The sequence below is a fragment of the Panthera onca genome, chromosome B4 (assembly GCF_046562875.1).
Source record: "Panthera onca isolate mPanOnc1 chromosome B4, mPanOnc1 haplotype 2, whole genome shotgun sequence".
NCBI classification, from domain to species: domain Eukaryota; kingdom Metazoa; phylum Chordata; class Mammalia; order Carnivora; family Felidae; genus Panthera; species Panthera onca.
This window is the reverse complement of record NC_138345.1, coordinates 141,504,166-141,525,162: the sequence shown is the minus strand read 5'-3', so window position 1 is coordinate 141,525,162 and position 20,997 is coordinate 141,504,166. Positions and strand designations below refer to the sequence as shown.

At 59.6% G+C, this 20,997-nt stretch overlaps 1 protein-coding gene across 5 annotated transcripts in view; it reads right to left on the bottom strand.

Moving 5' to 3' along the window:
• Positions 1–3,199: 3,199 nt before the first annotated feature.
• Positions 3,200–20,997, bottom strand: part of SHANK3 (SH3 and multiple ankyrin repeat domains 3) — a 53,101-nt gene continuing 35,303 nt past the window's right edge. For 3 of the 5 annotated variants that reach the window (XM_078449223.2, XM_078449222.2, XM_078449224.2), the window contains 2 exons: positions 13,708–15,973; positions 3,200–5,755 (listed from right to left, as the gene is read on the bottom strand). In XM_078449223.2, the coding sequence (XP_078305349.1) occupies positions 5,164–5,755; positions 13,708–15,973 (2,858 nt within the window). In that variant the 3' untranslated portion in view covers positions 3,200–5,163. Of the gene's footprint in view, positions 5,756–5,805; positions 6,824–13,707; positions 15,974–20,997 lie in introns of those variants that run through there. The other 2 variants (XM_078449226.2, XM_078449225.2) reach the window with 2 other exon arrangements.

Genomic DNA, 20,997 nt, shown 5'->3' with positions numbered 1-20,997 from the left:
AACTATGCAGTCATTCTCTGCCCAATCCACCTGAATAAAACTCTGTAAACAGGGGTGCCTGGCTGACTCAGTCAGTAGAACGTGTGACTCTTGATCTCAGGGTTGTGAGTTCAAGCCCCATGCTGGGTGTAGAGCTTACTCAAAATTAAATCTTAACAAAAACAAACAAACTCAGAGTAAACAGTATGTAGTGGCCTGCTTGGTTTTCCAGTCTCAAAGTGCCTTCTCTGGGGAATACTTTCCTGTTCCTCCTCCGTCTTCTAACACTGGCCCAGGGCATCGCATCTTTGTTTAGCAGGGAGTGACAAGGCCATATCCCCCCAATTAGTGGCAGAATGATTCCACTTGAGTTTTGATATGCATTATTTACCTTCCTGACAAGCAACAGGTTTTCTTTCCCCTAGAGGAATGTAATTGGGTCTCAATAACATCAACTATGTGAGTATCACAAGATTTTTATCACTGCCCCCTGCATGTCAGTGGGGCGCTCTCTTTTCTACCTGAGTGTAGGGAGTCATCTCTCCTAGGAGAGTTTCAGGGCCCTTGTGCACTTTACCCGACTGTTAGGATTTCTTACTTCTCAGACCTGAGTGTCACAGAACATATTTCTTCTACCTGATTTCAGGAGGACTCTGATCCTGTGTTTAAGTTTCTTTTTTTTTTTTTTTTTTTTTTTAAGCCTTCATATCAGGTGGTCTCTCCTCCTCTACCTGAAGTTCAGGAAGTCCTATTTCACAAACCTAAGTTACAATTCACCTACTGAGGGTTAGGAGTCCTCACTTATTTTAGCCAAGTGTCAGATTGTGCCTGATAAAGTAACCAAAAAGGCTTTGGAATTATACCTCAAGACATTGCAGCAAGAATTCAAGAAGTGATCATTGAAGTTTTGACTATTTAAGAAAACACCTATTCAGGTGTTTTTATAGGATTTTGATGGGTATAAAATTGATATGGTATTTAGGTCCATGAGAATCATTTAACGGAATGATGTCAACATTAATTTTAATGCTAATATGTACAATTTTCTAGAAATCACAACCTTTGCAGGTATTTAACCATATGACGAAAATGTTAGTTATAAGATTCAAGATGAAAAGTAGCACCTAGTTTTTCAAAACATTTAGGGTTATGCAGTAACAAAGTTGAAGGCCCAATGTCTAGATTCTAGAGGACAACTACTATCTGACTCCACAGAGCAACACTCCTGATTTTAGAAGGGGCTGCCAGTCCATATGGCCACAGTAATGAGGGATAGGAACATGGCCTACCAGGTCTAATTCTGTCATTAACCCTAATGGAAAAAGCAAACATCTCAAATAAGAGTGACTTCTCCACGTTGTTCCAAAGCACAAGGGAGAGAGGCAGGAAGGTACCAGACGGTAGGAGTCTGGGGCCAGAGGAAGGGATCCCAGGAGGGCCTGGGTGGCTCAGTCCGTTAAGCATCTGACTTCGGCTCAGGTCATGATCTCATGGGTCGTGAGTTCGAACCCCACATCGGGTTCTGTGCTGACAGCTCGGAGCCTGGAGCCTGCTTCGGATTCTGTGTCTCCCTCTCTCTCTGCCCCTCCTCTACTCTCTCTCTCTCTCTCTCTCTCTCTCTCAAAATAAATAAACATTAAAAATTTTTATTTAAAAAAAGGGGGTCCCAATGGCTACTAGAGGCTTGACTCAAGCCAAGATGAAGCTCCCAGCACAGGGAGCAGGATGAGGGCTTCCCCATCCCCCCCCACCTCACCTCCCTCCTTCCCTTCCCACCCCCATATGCCCCCTTGCTTACCGCAGCCTGATTCCTGGCCCTCACTTCTGAACTCCCACCCCTGCTCCCCTGACCAGTCCAACTTCGCAGGCACTGAAGGTTCTGACTTGTCTTCTGAGGTATGAGGGTGGGGGGTATTCATTTTCTCCCCCAAACCCCTTAGGAGCCAGAGTGGGTGATGCCCTTTCTATGGAAGGCTTGTTGCCTTCCTCTTCCTCCTCCTCTCTTCTGTTGAAAAGCTGTACTTACCCCAAGCTCTGACCCAGACCCAGAGAGACCCAGGGCTCCTCGTGCAGAGGATACCAGCCCCCCAACACCCTGGCTCAGGCAGACAGCAAGTCAGGCAGGGTCCCACCTCTGCCCCCACATTTAGACCCTCCCAGTTCCTTACTCCTTGACTTCCTTCATGGCCTCTTCTGTATGCTGACCACAGTTTCTGACTTGAAAATGAAAACTAAAATTTTGAAAAAGTTGAAAATTTGAAGTTGTGGGGCTTTCTAGATAGCCTGCAAGCCTCTCAAGGTCCAAGCCTCACAGGGCCTCACCCTCCCTCCCAGGCCAGCCGGACCTGCACTTGCTCCCTCCAAGCACCTCTGCCTGCCCCCACCTCCTCTGGGTGAAGACACCGGAGTCTGTCCGTCTCCCAGCCACTTCACTCCCTCTGGGATCTTCACACTTTCCGGTGGTATCTCCCACTGGTCCCACCCCTGACCATCGATAACCCAAGTCAAGGTTTATTACTGTCAGATCTGCACTCCACCTTGACCCAGTGGGGCCAGGATCTGCAGGCACTGCCCCTGCCACGACCCTGTCAGGTAACTGATGCCTGGGGAGCCCTCTCCCAACTCCCGCTGGGCCTCCTGTGCCCACTCTGTGAGAAGATATCCATCCATCCACACTGTTCACCCTCTCTTCCACCCTTAAGGTGCCTCTGCCCTTCCTGTGGGTGGGCCACGCCCCACCCGGTGCCACACTAGCCTTGCCACATCATTGGCTGGTAGCAGCCAGCTGCTCACATGACTGTCAGCTCAGGGTGGGGGGGTAGTAAAGCCCGGACAAGGGCAGTAGCCATGGGGGCAGGACAGCAGGCACAGACATGAGAAGGTTCACAGAATTCAGAAACAAATGGACACGGTGGGGGAGGTGGGGCAGGGGGACAGAGGACAACTGGACTCCTACCTCAGGAGGGCTACGCTCAGTGAGCTGGCGGGCAGAGAGAAAAGCTTCCAGACAGGAAGCATGAGCTGAGGCCCAGCAGGAGTCCGGAAGAGATGCGAAGAGAAGGCTGGCATGGGGACGTGGGGTCAACAAGGAGACTGAGACAGGGCTGAGAGCCACCAGTGCATGTGGCCGAATGCTCGTGTCAAGGCTGAGGTTCGTCCCATTCAGGGGACAGCAGTTTGTGCTCCCAATACCTCCTCGAACAGGCAACTGAGAGACGGCTTCATTTCTTATAAATTTATTACATAATAATATTATAATAATTATTATCAATAATAATAATATAAGAAACATAGATCTCTGTGGGGTGTATCACAACGTCAGGGTCAGGAGGCCTCAGGACTGGAGCAGGGGTGAAATCCCCCGGATGGAACTCCATACAAAAGGAGGGGTGAAGCGGGACTGACCCTGTAAAGTTAAAAACCCAAATTGAACGGAACCAAAAACCCACAGGTGAGTGTGAGACTGAGGGTGTATGTGGCAGTCTGTTACAGTGACTGCTGCTGTGTGTGACCTGGTCTGTCGGTGAGAGGGTTACTGGGTGTGACTCTGCCCAGGGAATGGGGCCGGTGGGCCAGGGCGGGGCAGGCGGGCACAGACCGGCGTGCCAGGCCCCTGGGCTGTGAAAACTTCAGTTTTCTGTTTTTTTTTTTTATTAAAAAAAGCTAGAAATATAAACAGAAACTTGTGAGTGACGTGGATGGAGCTTAGTCCAGACTCCAAACCCTAGGTTTAAAAACGTCCCAGGGCCCCCCACCCCACAGGTCATTGCTGAGTGTGAGGAGTCACAGTAAGGGGGGCTGGGGTGCCCTCTGGGGTCTTTGCCTCTCCCCAGGGCTTGCGGTGGCCTGACTCTAGGGGTCCTCTATGATTCCCCCCCCCCCAGAAGCCCAGTGGGGGGCGGGGCACTGCCTCCAAGGGCTCTTGGGAGCCTGTCCAAGCAGCAGAGCCTCACCAAGGAGGCCCGCTCAGGCTAGACGAGGCTCTGGAAGGACGGGCTGGGCAAACAGCAGGTCCTAGGGTGCCTCTGACTTTCTTTGGAAGTGGAAATGGGGTGCTTTCACAGGGACACACCCATACATGCACCCTGTGCACACTGCTGAAGCCCCCACACTAGTCCAGAGTGGCCCGTTGGGACCACACTCCAGTCAGGCACACACAGGGCTCCGACGCACTCAGCCGCACCCAGAGTTTCACACACTCGCACGTGCGCGCGCGCGCGCGCGCGCGCACACACACACACACACACACACACACAGGGCAGGAACAGGAGACTTTGGGGTCTGAGGCAGGGAGGCTTCTCTGCTGTGGTTGCCCAACAGTGTGGGGAGGAGGCTAGACCCCTCCTGGGAAGGGACCCTGTGAGGGACTTGGCTGGGGCGGATGCCAGGGCCCTGCCCCTCCCCAGGGCAATGGTCTCCCAGGCCACCTGACCTGGCTAGTGCCCAGCAGGACTCGCTGCCTGCCGCCCCTCCTCCACGCAGCACCTGAAGGGTCGGTGGGGCACACTATAGCTCAGCGAGGGGAGAGGGCCGAGCTGGGGCCCCAGGGCGGGCTACTAGGACCCTGGCCAACCCCAGACCAGCTGGAGCGTCCCCCGCCCCATGTGGGGTGGCAGTGGCAGTGAGGGGCCAGAGATGGAAGACTGGGCAGCAGCAGCGGAACCAGTGGGGGGGGGGGGGGGGGGGCTGTAGGGGAGGGGAAGGGAAGCTATTAAGGACAGAGATATTTGTTCCTTTTCTCGTTCCAAATATAGAGTGGATTAAAATATGCAAAACAGGGGGGGGCTCCTAGGCCCCCAACCGAGAACCCCAAGTCTCCCCCCTCCCCCCGAGTCACCAAGGTGTGTCCTGACCTCGCATGCTGGACTAGGTCCCCCCCTCTGGGAGAGTAGCCACCAGGAGCTGTGCGGGAGATGGTCAGGCCGGAGCACCCCACCCCCAACCCTCTCCCGCTCCAGCCTCCCCTGGCCCTCGCCCTTCCTGACCGTGTGCTGGGTGGGACTCGCCGGCCGGGGAGGGCACTAAGCAATGTACAGGGCAAGTCTCCGAGCAACAGCAAACAGGACGATTCATGCAACATTCCTGGCCCGGGCGCCTTTGTGGGGGGCAGGCCGAGCCCGCGGCCCGGGGGTGGGGGTGGGGGGCCCTGCCGGCAGGGCGCGGCTGGGACGTGGGGAGGGGGCGTCAGCTGCCGTCCAGCTGCCTGAGCGCGCGCTCAATGTTCATGCGGTGGCCCACGCGCGTGACGCCCAGCTCCACGAAGTCGTCCTTGGTGAGCGCCGGCAGGTGCGCGCCCTCGATTTCGTGGTCCTCGAAGCGGTCGCGGTGCTCGCCCAAGTGGATGCTCTCCAGCCAGTCGCCCACGTCGAACTTGCTCCACAGCTGCAGCGGCTTTTGTTGGAAGGGCCGGCGCGGGCCGGGGGCCCCGGGGCCGGGGCCAGGCGCTGGCGAGGGCAGCGGCGACGGCGAGGGCGAGCGGCTGCGTGCGCTCACGCTGCGCACCACAAAGCGCACCTCCTTCGGCTCGTGCGGGATGGAGAGGCTGGACGACTTGAGGATGGTGGGAGGCGTGAGGCCGAAGGGCCGCCCCGCGCCCCCCGCGCCCGCCCCCAGCCCCTCCACCCGCTCCAGCGACGCGGGCTTCACTGGGCTCGGGGCGCGCCGCGCCACGGGGTAGCGGCCGCCGGGCCGCACCGGGTAGGAGGCCCCGCCGCCCGGGCCCCCAGGGCTGCGCTGCGCTGAGATGGAGCTCAGCTCACCGAGGCTGCTGAAGAGCCTGCGGAGGGAGAGGGGGTCAAGGCCAGGTGAGGGGCGCCAGGAGATGTGGGGGCAGGCAGAGGGGAGAGGGGCCAGTGGCCAGGAGGACGCAGGTCGGGTGGGTACTGGGGCTGGGGTGGGGGTAGCCTTAGGGCCACAGGAAGAAAGAAGGGTGGGGTCCTGTGGTCATGATAGGGCCCCTCTGTTTGGCCCCCAGGGTCAGAGTCAGGGCCCTGCCGGGAGAGAAGGGGCCTAAACTGGAACACAAAGAGTAAAAACAGAGGGCCCCTTCACTCCATGGGGATCCAAGAGCAGCCCACCAGAGGAAAGAGCCTCTCGTGGCAAGGGGCCGACTGCCCCATCCCTGACAGCCTCCGACACAGGCTCTGGGCACTGCCCCATCTGCCCGTGTCCTGGACAGTAAGACTGGCAGTACCTCTCCCCACTCCCACACACAGCTCTGCTCTCCTGAGGAGACCCAGAGAAACCTGGGCAGGCTTCAGGGACGGCTGAGTCGTGATGAAGGCTGGTGGCTGCACAGACTGACCAAGTCCATGAGTCAGAGACAGACACCAGGCAGCGCTCATGCCCACACAGAGCAGCAGCATGTGCAGGTGTCAGGCAGCGACACACCCATGACAGTCGGCCTCCCTGCACAGGACGGCACCCACACGCGTCACAGACATGCAGCAGCAGCGGCAGGAATGGCAGCAGCCTGTTCGTGACAGGGACACAGCAGCACATGTGCACACACACACACACACACACACACACACACAAATGATGCCTCTCTTCCCAACATCACCTGACAGGACCCCCAGACCTGCAGCCCCTCTCCAGCATGGCCATGGTGGGAGGCCTACCTGGGGGCACCTCCAGAGAAAACCCACTCCCCTCTCCCACCCCCTCCTTTCAGTCCCTATCCCCAGTTGCGCCCAGGGGAAGCCTCAGGGGGCTGTCGGTGGCACAGAAGCCTCACGAAGCCAAGCAGAGCAGAGACCAGGGTGACCAGGTGCAGCTATGGACAGTGAGAGGCATGGGATGGGCATGCTCACTTACACAGCCGGCGCTCGGGACCACCGCGCAGCTAGACAGAGCAGCCACATGCAGATGGGCAGGAGAGAGCAATGAGAAAGAGTGTTAGCAGCCCAGGCCCACACAGCAGGCACATGGCCCACAGTCACAGCTACAGTATGGCAGCCAGGTACAGGTCTCCCTGGCCAGACACCCACTGGGGGAGGAACTCAGTCAGGTACAATGGGAGAGAGCAAATCTGGGGCTGCTGGGGAAAGGGACCTGCAGGCCACACGTGGGCAGATCTGGGTGGGTTCCGGGTCTGCCTGTGTGACCTCCACAGGCTTTCCTTGGGACACTGTGTGGCAAGTGCTCGGCAGACACCTGGCACTTGGGTGACACTTCATGTCCCCTTACACTCTCTGCGGCCTGACTGGCCTCTGCAGCTGCCATCCCCCCTCCCTGCCCCTGCCCCTGCCGGGCTGAGGAGCCTCCCCTGGGTGCCCCCATCCACCTCTGCGCTATCCTGACTGGTGCCAGTCTCGCACCGCACAGGGCACCCTGGGCGTCCTTCCGCCCCTCCGTGCGGGCTTTGTCTTTTCATCTCCCACCTGGGCAAGACCAGCCTCTCCCTAAAGATCCAGTTCTGTCTGTCCCTCCCGCTCGACCTCAGTTCCAGTTTCCAGCTTCCATCACTTTCCACCGGCTTTCTCCCCTCAGCCGCTCTCCCCGCTGCCTCCCCCCAGGGCTCAGACCCACAGCAGAGCCTCCTGAAACCAGGCCTCCCTCCACCCTACCCCCCATGGCGAGGGGCTCTAAGGACACCTGGGGTGGGCTCAGGGAACAGGCACCGGCCAGAAAAAACCCTCCCTGCTCCCACCACACCTGATCTCCCTGGCACCACCTGGGCTTTGGGGCAAAGTGGGTCAGCAGTGAAGGAGAGAGGGAGGGTACCCAAGGGGATGTTGCAAGGGGGTGGTGGGTGCCCAGGTGGCGGTGACTGCTAGGGAAATGCTAGGGTGGGGGCTGCAGTGCAGGGGAAGGTGCTGAGGGGATGGTCCCAGTATAGCCCCACCACGACTCTCACACAGCGACTCAGGCCTGAGGACCTCGTGTCTCAGGAGGGAATCCTGCTTAGCCCTACCCCAAGGGTTAAGTTTCAGTGGAACCGTGTGGGTGTGCCCAGGGTCTCCGGTGTGACAGAAGCATATTGACAAGTTGGCAGGACCACAGCCAAGCTGTGAAGGCAGAGAGAACTGGACGGGTGCTGGGGAGTGCAGTGGAGACGCCTGGCCTGAGCCCAGAGCAGGGTCTGGGCTCCAGGACGCCCTTCTGGCCAGTGCCGAAGCGCTCCTTCCTGTCAGAGGGCTGAGGCGGGCTCTAGCAGCACCCAGGCAGACCCTCCTGAGGAGAGGTGGTGAGTGCCAGGAGATGGGCACCTGCCGGAGAAAATGCGGCTGATGCCAGGAGGTGCCATGAGTGAGGGAATGAAGAGCCGTATTCCACTGGGTGGGCAAGTGGGGAGAGAGCCAGTCCTAAGGATGCCCAAAGCATGGCGGACATGGCAGGAGGCCTACAAGAAGAGCACAAGGAAGTCTGTGGCCTCCCAAGGCCCCAGGACACAGCAGGGAGCGGCCAAGGGTACCCATGGCCCAAGTGCTTGCCCCTCCTCCCTTCCTCCAGGGGAGCAGGGAACTGCCCACGTCGTCCCCTGAGCAGGAACCCCAGCAGCGTCCACAGCCAAGTCTCCACGCCACTTGGGCACAGCCGTCACCGTCCACTGCCAGTCTCAACTGACGCCGCCCCAGCCGGGCCCCAGCCACGGTGTGGCCACATCACAGCACCCGCCAGCCTCCCAAAGGGGTTCTGGGCCACCCGCCCCCTAACGAGCGGTACCTCACCGGGCACCCCTGAATGCCGTCAGCATCCTCCTCCAGATGGCTCCGCAAGGCTCCGCGGCCCCGGACGTCTCTTCCACCACGTCTGAATCTGCTACTGTCTTGCTGCCTGGTGATTCCTCAGCCACTGGGGTCTGGCCTCGCCCCTCGCCCCTCGCCCCTTGCCCCTTGCCCCACACCCCTGCAGTTACCCAGGCTGTAGCAGGACCCCTTCCTTCCTAGATGGGTTTTGTGGGTTCTCCTCTCGGCACACACACTTTCTCCTGGGCCACGTAGTCCACTCCCACCCTTGGCTACGGCTGACGTGCCCAAGAATGCTTCGTGTGAGCCCAGGCTCTCCTGAGCTCCAGACCTCTACTGGGGCCTCCAAACATGCTCTCCCTTCCCCCAGTCCTCCCCACACCAGGGACCGGGAGCCACCCTCAGCTCCTCCTCCTTTTCATGGAGGGCTCCCAGCATTAACCCAGGCCCTTATCCTCACCCTCCCGGCCACCTCAGGGTCCAGACATTTTCACTCAGCACCTCTCACCTCATCTCCTCACTGACAAAGCTAAATGTCAGCGAACAAAAATAATGGGACGTGTCCCTCCCAGGCTTGACTGCCTGTTGGCACCAACAGACAAGGAAAAGCCCAAGCTCTGGTCCTGGCCTCTGTCTTGGGCCTTCTGCCAGTGCACTCATGCAGGGCAGGTCTAGGCCTCGTGGGCTTTTGCAGTCTGGGAGCTCCACTCAGGGACATAACCCTCAACAGCAGCGCAAAACTAGATACAGACTCCTAAGCTTCAAAGCGCACTCTCCGCTCCGGGCGTCTCCAGCCTTTCGCCTTCTCACCGCCCAACCTCAACACACTCCAAATGCCTCTATGTCCCCTCATCTGTGAGCACTTCCTGCTCCCCCAGCATAGTTCAGGGCTCCTGAAGCATGTGACCCAGTTTCACGTGGCCTGCAAGGACAAAGCACATCCTGGCCCCAGTGCTCTTGCGTCGGCCGTCACACCACAAGTGTCAGCCCGGGTTTCAGAAGAAGCCCCACTGTCCTTGAGATACCTGCGGTGACACAAGGTGGTATCCAGATCCCAGCCAAACATGTTAGTAGAACAGGGTCCACAGAAAGTCACCAGAGCAGGGTTTCTACCCCATTATAAGGAATGTGTGTCTTCTGCAAGACGCTTACTAACGATCTGCCAGAGAAGCTGAGACCTAACAGGTTCGAGACCATGGCGCAAAGCACATCAAAGGGGCTAAGAAGATGCAGGAAAGACACCCCTTTCACTTTGTATTTCCACAGCTATTTCACCATGAACTTTTTTCTATGAAACCAGAGGTGAGGGTCAGACAGATGTAAAGCTGAAAGCCACAGCAGAGCTGAGTGTTTCTGCGGTGCTCAGAGACACTATGGACTTCAGACGACATGTGGGATTCCGATCCGAAGGCGAGTGGAGTTGGGTACAGATGTGAGCCTCAAAGACCATGGTGGGGCTCTGAGAGGATGGACGTCTATACGAGACGTCTATACGACGTCTATACTAGCCCTGTCTATACGAGGGCTAGACCCGAAGCTAGAAGCATAGAGCAGATGAATAGTCTAGGATCGATGTTGCAAAAAGCCAGAGGTCCCTCCAGGTGGCCAAGGCAATTACTCTGGGGCCTCTGCCAAGAATGGTCCCGGGAAGGAAACAGCCCCACCCAGACACCGGAACTTCCCGCACTTTGAACGTTTCTCTTAGAGGCCGTATCGCTAGCAGTTCATCGCTAAATGAGAGAGGAGTGCCAGGTTCCGGCCACAGTGAGCCGCAAACGAGAGCTGCCCAGCAGCCCTGGCGGGCACCACAGCTCCTGCCAGCCACATGGAGGGGCCGACTCCACACGCTCACTGAATCCTCCGCTCAGCCCCCTGCCTCTGGCCAGAAGCCAAGAGTGGGCAGTGGGGTCCACGCCAGGGGACTGTGGTTTCACCCAGATCTGAGGGGTGAGGGGAAGCAGAGAGGGCCAAAGGAAGTGTGAACGAGAGAAGGGGGTGCAGAGGGAAGTGGGAATAGGAAGGCAGGGCAGAGGGATGGCTCCGCGTAGCTGGGCTGACGAGGGAGCGCTGCGCGGACTCGAGGATAAGCGATTTCAGAATACACGTGCTATTTGTGATATACGCGATTGATAGATAACGGTGTCAGTCTACCCAGTGAACAGGTGCGCATTTCTGTGTGAGAGGCTACCGCACAGAAACCCAGCATCCGTCACCAGAAGGGGCTTAACGACACAGCCCCGAGAGTACAGTGAACAGAGAGTGGGGCTTGGGGCCAGACAGATACCACCACTTACCAGCTGCAATAGACCTCTTTAGAACCTTAGTTTTATTGTCTGGAAAATGGAGAGTATACTGTTATCCATCTGAGAGAATGGCTGTAGAAGTGAAATAATATGACCTGGCATTTTCTAGCGCAATATCCGGCCCTTTTATTTCCCACGAAGGACCTGGCTGAGCGCCCACTTCATGAGAGCCCACCATGCTGCAGCCCTGAGCTTGGTGCTTCAGGGTGTCACCGTCACCATCTCTCAGGGGAGGGACTGAAGTTCACAGTGGCTCGTCCAAGACTACAGAGCTCAGATGCAACTAGCTGAGAGTTGATATCCAGGGCCCTCTGACCCCAAGCTGATGCCAGGGAATGAAGCAAACTGCCGACATTGGTGAGAACATGTCACAAGGGACTTGTGTTGTTTTAGGTTTTCCAGCATCTGGACCCCCGTAACAGCAGCTGATTTTCCTCTGGAGACCCGCCCTCCCTCACTCTCAGCACCTGTTTGCTAGGTGGGCTGGCCCCGTGCCCCAGCTCCCAGGAGAGCACAGGACTCAGGCCTGGCCAATGGAGGCCTTACAGCATCCCTGACCCTGCTGATTCATCCAGGGGAAAGCAGGGGACCCATGTGAAGCCAATCAGAGGCTGGACTTTTGCAAGAAGTGCCAAGTCAAAGAGGCTCCCTTTCCAGTGCACCTGTGGGGTAGGTGGGGTGCAAAGCTGGCACCTGTGGGTCTTGCCCTGCCCCATCCCATGTCCAAATCAGAACACAAGCACAGGGTCCTGGCACAACCCAGAGCCATGGGACAAGAGACCTTTACCCTGACAGAGGAGAAATGCTCAGGGTGCCCAGCCACCCCATGGGAGCCAGCAGAGCAAATGACAAGACCCAGGCTCGCCTGAGCCTGATCATGGGGTCCAACAACCAGTGCATCTGAATCATGTGTCTGTCCTTCAGTGATATTTATCCTAAGCCCCCTCCCTAGATTACAGGTCACAAAAGACAGTGCTTGCATTTAGCTCAGTTCTTTCGTCTGTTGAGCAAACGTTTATTGAGGGCCTGCACTGTATCAGGAACTGTGCTTCCCACTTTAAAGGGCTTTAATTTTCACTGGGACCAAAGGACATAGAGAACAGAGGGACTGGCAAGGGAGGAGAAGCAGAGATGAAGATAGGGGCTGGTCGAGGGTGGGTCAGGGAACCCCCCCGCCCCCATCCCCAGGGGTTAGGTCCTGCAGAGGCCCAGGACCTGGGCTACTCATCCCAAATGGATACCCTGGCCATGCCCATAACGCCCACTCTCAGGGTACCTTTGGCATTGCCCTGCTGGAAAGAGGGCTTTCACATTCAGCTGGGAGTTGGAAGAGGCAAAAAGGGGAGAGGGCCCCAAAGTGAGCCCCTGAGATGACAGGAGCTGAAGGACAATATTCCTGGACAACTTAGGGGAGGCACCGTGAGCTTCCCAAGCCCCCACATATCTTTTGAACCCTTAACTGGAAGAAGGTAAATCAGACAAGCCCGTGTGAATAAGACCGAATCCCTCACTTTGTGAGCTGTGCCTTCCAAGGCTGACAGGAAAGGGCCCAATAGGCTGGTCTTCAGGGAGCAAGAAGGAGGCCAGGCAGTGGCACCTCACACCCCACCCCACCCCACCCCCGACAAAGCCAGAAGAGGGAGGAGGGCCTAAAGGGGTACAGAAGGCAAAGGCAGCTTGAAAAGGGCAGACAAGGGCCAGCCAGGGGGTTACCAGCGCTGCCTCAGACCAGCACCAGTGGGCAGGAACCAGCTCTCCCACCAACATCCATGGAGCCCACAGGCCCAAGGGGGATCCCTTCAGGAGCAAAGCCTTGGGAATGGGGTCCTCAAGGAAATATCCAAGGGACCAGCCCAGGGGCTCTGGCAGCTCTACCAGAGCAGCACCCCAGCCCCTTGCTCAGCAACCCCCACCCCCATTTCCAGGGCACAACGTGGTCTCTTCAAGTCCCCACCCTGGGCAAGAGGTGGGACGAGCAGACAGACAGAGGAACGGGGAAGGTACGGAGAAGGCGAGAGGGCAGATGGAGTATGGAGGGATGCTGTGACTTCCCCCTAAGAATGGCTTCTTAATGCACTTTGAAAATGCACTGCAGTCTGTGTTTAAGGGGCTCTGAGGCAGAGCAGAGAGACAAATTTTTCTGGGGCAGAACACAGGGAGCTGCTGGTGCGTCCCAAAAGGAAAAGGAGTCTGTGTACTCTAAGCCTCAAAAGGAAGCAAGGCAGGAGGCAGCTACAGGAAAGGTGGCACCAGCCATGTGGCCGCAGGGAGGATGGGGTTGGGGGCCCACAGGCTCACAGCGAAGCTGAACAGTGGGGGGAGGGGAGCGGATTGCAACTCCAGGATGGAGCACAGAACAACCCGTAACAGGAGAGGCAGCTTTGGTCGGGAGCAAAAGAGTGAGAGCCCACAAGAACCCCCCAAGGCAGGGCGTCTCCAGGAGGGCTGTGGAGGTGCCCAGCCCCCACTCCTAGCACCAACAGGATGGAGAGAACAGCGGCCCCAAGATTTCGGATCCCTGAATGAGACTTGTCTCACACAGACAAAGCAAGGGCAGACAAAGGACACAAGTGGACAGAGAGGCATGCCACGGACAGGTAAGGGGTGGGATAGAATGGACTGGGGAGGGGAATGGAGGAAACCTCCGATGGCGGACAGACAAGAGGAAAAACACGGGGCGGGGGGGGGGGGGCCATGGACACGGGACAGGACCCTCCCCACACTGCCCTGCTCACCGAGCTGCCGCGATGGGCGACTTCTTGGCAGGGTCCAGCAGGCCGCCCAGGCCACCAACCGGCTCTTCCCCCAAGGAGCGTGTGTCTTTGTTGAGCTGCTGCAGGCGAGAGCTGAGCTCACTGATCACAGTTGGTTTGTCATCTTCAGGCCCTGGGAGTCCCCGGCTCTCCACGGGGTCCCCCCACAGCTTGGACCTTCTCTGGAAGAGGTAGCGAGGGCGAGCAGGTCCGGCAGCGGAGGCCAGCCCGGCAGAGGCGGCATGCTGCTGGGCCATGAGCTCACTGTCCGAGGACTGCTTCAGCAGCGGGTCCCTGAAGGTCACCGGCCCCTTCCCCAGCGGGGACTTGAGCTTGGGCTTGGGAGGCACTGGTGGCTTCTCGAGTAGAAAAGTGTGTCCATCGGCGAAGGAGGTGTGGGTGTCAGTGAGCTCCCCGCTCTCCGAGCTCAGGGTAGACATGCTGGACACCGTGGAGATAGTGCTTGTGGTCTCCAGGTGGGGGTCGCTGGAGCTGCGCGTGTCAGCCTCCTCCACCCCTGAGTCAGCTGCAGACTCAGGGGCAGGAGGCGGCTCGCTGCTCGGCTTCCCTGAGGCCGGGCCTGGCACCACGGTGGGTGAGGGACCTGGGCCAGGAAGTGGGGTGGCCAGCAGGACCCCGTTGGCAAACTCTTCGGGAGGCGGCACCAGCCCAATGCGGGCTAGCTCCTCCCTGGTCTCCTCATCGCTGGAGGACAGCTGGGCGGGCGGCAAGTTCACAGCGAACACCAGCTCTGGCTCCTCCTCGGAGCTGCCCTGGCCCGGCCCGGGGTCTGTCGGAGCCGTGCTGCCAGGGGGCTGAGCCCGGGGGCTCGCCAGGGGCTCTGCCACCACTGCTGACTGTGCGGGGGCGGGGGCCAGCTCCGGGGTGCCCGGGCGCTCCTCTTCAGCCCCCAGCCCGCTGGGCTCCTGCCCATTGCTGGTGGCGTGCACGACGATGAGGCCGGCCGGCCGCTGCAGGGATGTGTCCAGGACGCTGAGGATCATGGACTTCTTATCATCTGGCGACTTGCGCTCCTCCCGGGGTGCTTTCTCCGGCTCCCTCCGAGCAGGCACAGGAACCCAGGCGGGGCTTCTTGGGGAGAAGGCTGGGGAGGCCAGCGCCCCTCGCTCAGAGTCGCGGGCCTGCACATCCACGAACAGAGGCCCGGGGCGGTCAGCGTCAGGGCTGTGCACAGGCGTGGGGGACCGGGAGGGTGCCTGGGAGGCCAGAGCACGTTCTCGAGCGGCCAGGGCGAGGGCCAGGGGCGAGCTGGGGTCCAGGGGTTTGCCGGTGAGTGGGTGGATGAAGGTGGAGCCTGAAGGCCCAAGGCTCGGGCCGCTGACCAATGGCTTCAGAGCAGAGACGGGGGAGGGCAGGAGCAGGTCTCGGCCGGTGGTGGTGGTGGTGGTGGCGGCGCCAGCCCCCAGCAGGCGCTCATCGATGGAGCGGGAGGGCTGCAGGGAGGGCAGGTCTGTGCTAGGTGTGCTGCCCTCGATGGCTCCCACCGACAGGAACACGGTTGAGCGGCGCCGCTCCTCCAGCCGCCGGTCCTTGCCCGGGCCTGGGCCCCCGAACGCGAGGCCGGGGCTTTCCCCGGGGCCGTAGTCAAGGCCGCTTGGCCGAGGCCCACGGTGCGTCGGGGAGGGCTCCCGGGCGAAGCTGCCGCCACCCGGGCCAGGGCTGCCCACCGCCAGGGCTGCGCGCTCCTGAGCGTCTTCCACCTGCAGCTGCTTCACCAGCGGGCTCTTGCGGCGCTGAGGCTTGGACGGCGCGAAGATGCTGGCGCTGAAAGCGCCCAGGTTGGCGTAGGGACTGTCGGGGCCGGGTGGCCGCGGCCGCCGCTTTGGACGCTCCGGTGGGGTGGCTGCCGGAGGAGGCCGGGGGGTGTCGCCCGCCTCCGGCGCCGAGTCCTGAAGGATGATCATGGAGCGCGCACGCTTCTGCCGCTCTGGGTAGGGCAGCGGACCCAGGGGCGCGCCAGAATCGTACAGGCCCGCGGCCCCAGCGCCCAGGCGCGCCTCCAGGCCGGGCTTGAAGCTGGAGCGCACTGTGTCGTAGGCGCGGCCTGGAGGGGGTGGCGGTGAGAAGGCGGGGGGCGGCCCGGAGTCGAAGTAGTAGGGAGCGGGTGGGGGCGGCGGTGCGGTCTGCGGCGGGGGCGGGATGCCACGGCCCTCACGCACCGTATCTTGCATGGACGTGCTGCGCGGAAAGCGCCCCTCCAGCAGGGACGCCAGCTTTTCATCCTCCCCTGCGGACAGAAGGGCCCTGGTGAGACCCTGGCACCGGCCCTGTGCAGGGGCCAGCCCTGCCCTGACTCCACCTGAGGGCAGCCATGGCCCCAGATGCAAGGACTGCGAAGCCACCCCCTTAGAAATTGGCGGGAAGTGATACCCAGTGGGGGAGGACGGGGTCAGGAAGGGCACGGAGGCTGGGGTCTGAGAGAAAAGGGGACAAGGCAGCCCAGAGCAGGAGATCTGAGCGAGGCCCCTAGTCTGGGCTCCTCCCTGGATGCCAGCTCTGCACCCCAAGCCCAGTGTTGAGTTGGGGGGAGGGGGCTCTTGGAAAGACTTGGGGAGAGGTATTCTTTCAGATATAAGGCAGAGGAGGGCCCCATCAACAGACTGTGAAAAGACCCAAAGTCTTGGGTTTGGGCCAAGACCTGCCCAAGCCCCATCACACTGAGAGGGCCCAAAGAAGACACCCAGGGAGAATCGGGGCAGCCCCTACACATCCCCCCATGCGGAGTGGTGAAGACAACTGCACAGAAGAGGTAGGGGCGGCTGGTGCATGGCTTCCATCCAAGACTGAGCGAGGCCACATTGCAGCAATGGAACAAGCAGGTGTCACCGGGAGTTCCCTGGTGGCAACCAGAGACGGGAAGAAGAGAGATGGTCAGTAATTAGGGGGACACTCTCCCAGAGTAGGAGTGAGGCACGGACTGTAGTCAGAGGGGCAGCAGGACTGTGGCCAGCTGAGCCATGCATCTGGCAGAAAGAAGGCTGGCGCCCAGCTGAGAAGGTGTTTGTGAAAAGACAAGCCCTGAGAGGCTCCATCCCAGAGACCCAAGTGGACTGGACCGGACACACTGCCCGGTCACTGCTATAACCTCAATGGCTGAACTTCAGTGAGGGAGGGTGGAAGGGAAGGAGGAAGAGCTAAAGCGGAATTGTAGACTAAGCACCTGACCCATGTGTCGGTTGTACTCCCTATGGGCTGTGTGACCCCAGGCCAGGCCCTGGGCCCCCCTGAATCTCAATTCTCTCATGGGCAACACAGGCTTAAAATGAAACCTGCTCTGCTGCCCGAGTTAGGGTCTGTGCGAGAGCAGGACTGGGATGCTCAGGGCCCTCATTGTCCTGCTGCCTGGCCAGAGCCTGGCAAGATCTCCCAAGTGTCCTTGTGGGCACAGCATGGACACTTGTACCGTACGCACGTTCAGTTAGGCTGCAAGTGTTCAACGGCCCAACCGGAGGACAGTGGGTGAATGTTTCCTCCGTGTTGATACGCACAGGTCTCTGGTGCAGTGCCTTAGGAATCTACACTTGGCTTCACTCTGTACTTGCTCGCATTTTTATGAACTCACTGCAGTGCAGATTGCCTGTTCCCAGCCACCTCCTCCTTTAGCCAAGGGGGTCTCCCCAGGCCTCCCGCACTGCACGATCTGCATCTTGTCCTGCATGACAGCTCTTCACCCCGGGCGCAGCAAAGGTGGGTTTTCGTGTGGCTTGAATTCTGGCATTGGAAGTTACTGTCTGACATTACTTAATCTCTTAGCAGGTCAGTTTCCTAATCTCAAGAGAAATGCCGGCCCCTGTTGTGGGACTGCCACAGCTGGAGCCATTTAAAGCCTACAGCATGGGGCTGAGCACCTAGAAGCATCCCAGGAAGGAGGCCGAGATGATGATGATGATGATGATGATCATCATCATCATCATCATCATCATCATCATTTTTAGGTCTGCCTTCCACCCCCATGGCTGGACACAGGATTTGTGCCAGGTTCTTTTGGGGCCTCCTCCCCGCTGCACAACTTATCTTATGAGACAAACTACATGGGGAAAAGCTTGTGCTCCTAGAAGACGCAGGAGATTTGGCATGCCAAATTCTAACTTAGGGTGAAGGTAAGTCACTTGCCTGGGATGAAGTGGGGAATCTGTTCTGATACCACCCAAGGTGGGGTGGGGACCTCTGTCCAATGAAGAGTAGCAAACATTTCTCAAACACTGTGTTCCAGCCTCAAGATTCAGGACCTGCATCTAGGAACAGTATCAGTGGTTGAGGCCTATACTCAGCCTCTGAGTACAGCCCACTGGGTGAGCCACATCGTAGACTTGGAGGCAAGTACTAGATGGGACTGAAGTTTATGGACCAGGACCCTGAGGTTTCCGGGACTGAATCATGTGCCCAGGACAAGGGTGGGTGGGGGACTCTGGGAATCTGACACCTTGACCAACACTCACGTTGGTGGTGGGCAGCAGGCCAGGGCAAGGAGCCTGAAGATGAACCCCTCTCACTCACTCACAGAACGAGCACAGGAGGGTCCAGGAGGAATACCCACCAAGAGGCTCACATCCTGCAGGGAAGGCACTGAGATCTGGACCTGTGGTGGTCAGTCCTAGGACTGGGCTGGGCTGAGCGACAGGCCATCCAGGCAGACTGAGGCCAGGTGCAGAATAGCGAGTGTTGGTACACCCGGGTAAGAAGGAAATGGAGACAAATGCCCCCAGATGAAGTAGGAGAAGGCTGAGACTGGCCCCCAAGGCCCCCAGGCAATGAAGAGCCCACCACGGGTGAACTGGAGGGATATGGGATGGTCTCCGCTCTGCAGAAAGCCCCCTTTGGGCAGGTCTGGGCAGATGGCTGGCATGATGTCTTACCAGAAGACAAGGTAAGGCCTTGGGCAAGTCACTTTACCTCTTTACCTTAGTTTCCTTACCTGTAATACAGAGGTACTGACAGTATTACCTCAACGGGGTTACTGTAAGTATGAGATGAACCAGTGGTGTTTACTCTGATGATGAACAGATGATGGGGGAGCTGCAGTATATGCAGATGGGTGGACAAGTGGGCAGGTCCGTGAAGGAACAAGCGGGCGGGTGAGGGGGGCTACGTGTCTAGAAGGAAGGGCAGCGAGTGGAGCTTGTGAGATGCCCCAGTCCGGGGTCGAGAGAGATGGCTACGTGAGAGGCGTGACAGCGAGTGTGAGGCATGATGAGGCCCCAAAGAGACAGGTACAGCAGGCACAGAGGCTAAGGACACAGCCTTGAGAGGACCCACATTGGGTGTGGAGGGTTTTTTTAGGTTTACATCTTGTCCCGAACAGGTACAGCCTGCGAACAGAGGAAAGAACCAGGAAATGTCCTAAAGCTCTGGGGAGGTGAGCAGAACAATCAAATGCCAGTTGAGGTCAACAAGAGAAGGGCTGGTCATGTGTCTGCTGGAAGGAATGCCCTGCAAACCACTGGTGACCCTGGTGGCAGCAAAGTCAGTTTTAGGTGTGGACAGAGCTACGCTGCCCCAAGCTGAGGAGCAGGTGAGGACAGAGACAGCAACCGCAAGTGACTTCTGGAGAAGACTGGCTGTGAAGGAAAAGAGAGATACAGAGCAATACCTGGTGGGGGGCACAGGCTGGACGGGGAGGAGCAGATGGAGGGACGCAGACTGGACGGGGAGGAGTGTGGGGGGCGCAGATTGGACGGGGAGGAGCGGATGGAGGGACGCAGACTGGACGGGGAGGAGTGTGGGGGGCGCAGACTGGACGGGGAGGAGCGGATGGAGGGACGCAGACTGGACGGGGAGGAGTGTGGGGGGCGCAGACTGGACGGGGAGGAGCGGATGGAGGGACGCAGACTGGACGGGGAGGAGTGTGGGGGGCGCAGACTGGACGGGGAGGAGCAGATGGAGGGACGCAGACTGGACGGGGAAGAGTGTGGGGGGCACAGACTGGACAGGGAGGAGTGTGGGGGGCGCAGACTGGACGGGGAGGAGCAGATGGAGGGACGCAGACTGGACGGGGAGGAGTGTGGGGGGCGCAGACTGGACGGGGAGGAGCAGATGGAGGGACGCAGACTGGACGGGGAAGAGTGTGGGGGGCACAGACTGGACAGGGAGGAGTGTGGGGGGCGCAGACTGGACGGGGAGGAGCAGATGGAGGGACGCAGACTGGACGGGGAAGAGTGTGGGGGGCACAGACTGGACGGGGAGGAGTGTGGGGGGCGCAGACTGGACGGGGAGGAGCAGATGGAGGGACGCAGACTGGACGGGGAAGAGTGTGGGGGGCACAGACTGGACAGGGAGGAGTGTGGGGGGGCGCAGACTGGACGGGGAGGAGCAGATGGAGGGACGCAGACTGGACGGGGAGGAGTGTGGGGGGCGCAGACTGGACGGGGAGGAGCGGATGGAGGGACGCAGACTGGACGGGGAGGAGTGTGGGGGGCGCAGACTGGACGGGGAGGAGCGGATGGAGGGACGCAGACTGGACGGGGAGGAGTGTGGGGGGCGCAGACTGGACGGGGAGGAGCAGATGGAGGGACGCAGACTGGACGGGGAAGAGTGTGGGGGGCACAGACTGGACAGGGAGGAGTGTGGGGGGCGCAGACTGGACGGGGAGGAGCAGATGGAGGGACGCAGACTGGACGGGGAGGAGTGTGGGGGGCGCAGACTGGACGGGGAGGAGCAGATGGAGGGACGCAGACTGGACGGGGAGGAGTGTGGGGGGCGCAGACTGGACGGGGAGGAGCAGATGGAGGGACGCAGACTGGACGGGGAAGAGTGTGGGGGGCACAGACTGGACAGGGAGGAGTGTGGGGGGCGCAGACTGGACGGGGAGGAGCAGATGGAGGGACGCAGACTGGACGGGGAAGAGTGTGGGGGGCACAGACTGGACGGGGAGGAGTGTGGGGGGCGCAGACTGGACGGGGAGGAGCAGATGGAGGGACGCAGACTGGACGGGGAAGAGTGTGGGGGGCACAGACTGGACAGGGAGGAGTGTGGGGGGGCGCAGACTGGACGGGGAGGAGCAGATGGAGGGACGCAGACTGGACGGGGAGGAGTGTGGGGGGCGCAGACTGGACGGGGAGGAGCGGATGGAGGGACGCAGACTGGACGGGGAGGAGTGTGGGGGGCGCAGACTGGACGGGGAGGAGCGGATGGAGGGACGCAGACTGGACGGGGAGGAGTGTGGGGGGCGCAGACTGGACGGGGAGGAGCGGATGGAGGGACGCAGACTGGACGGGGAGGAGTGTGGGGGGCACAGACTGGACGGGGAGGAGC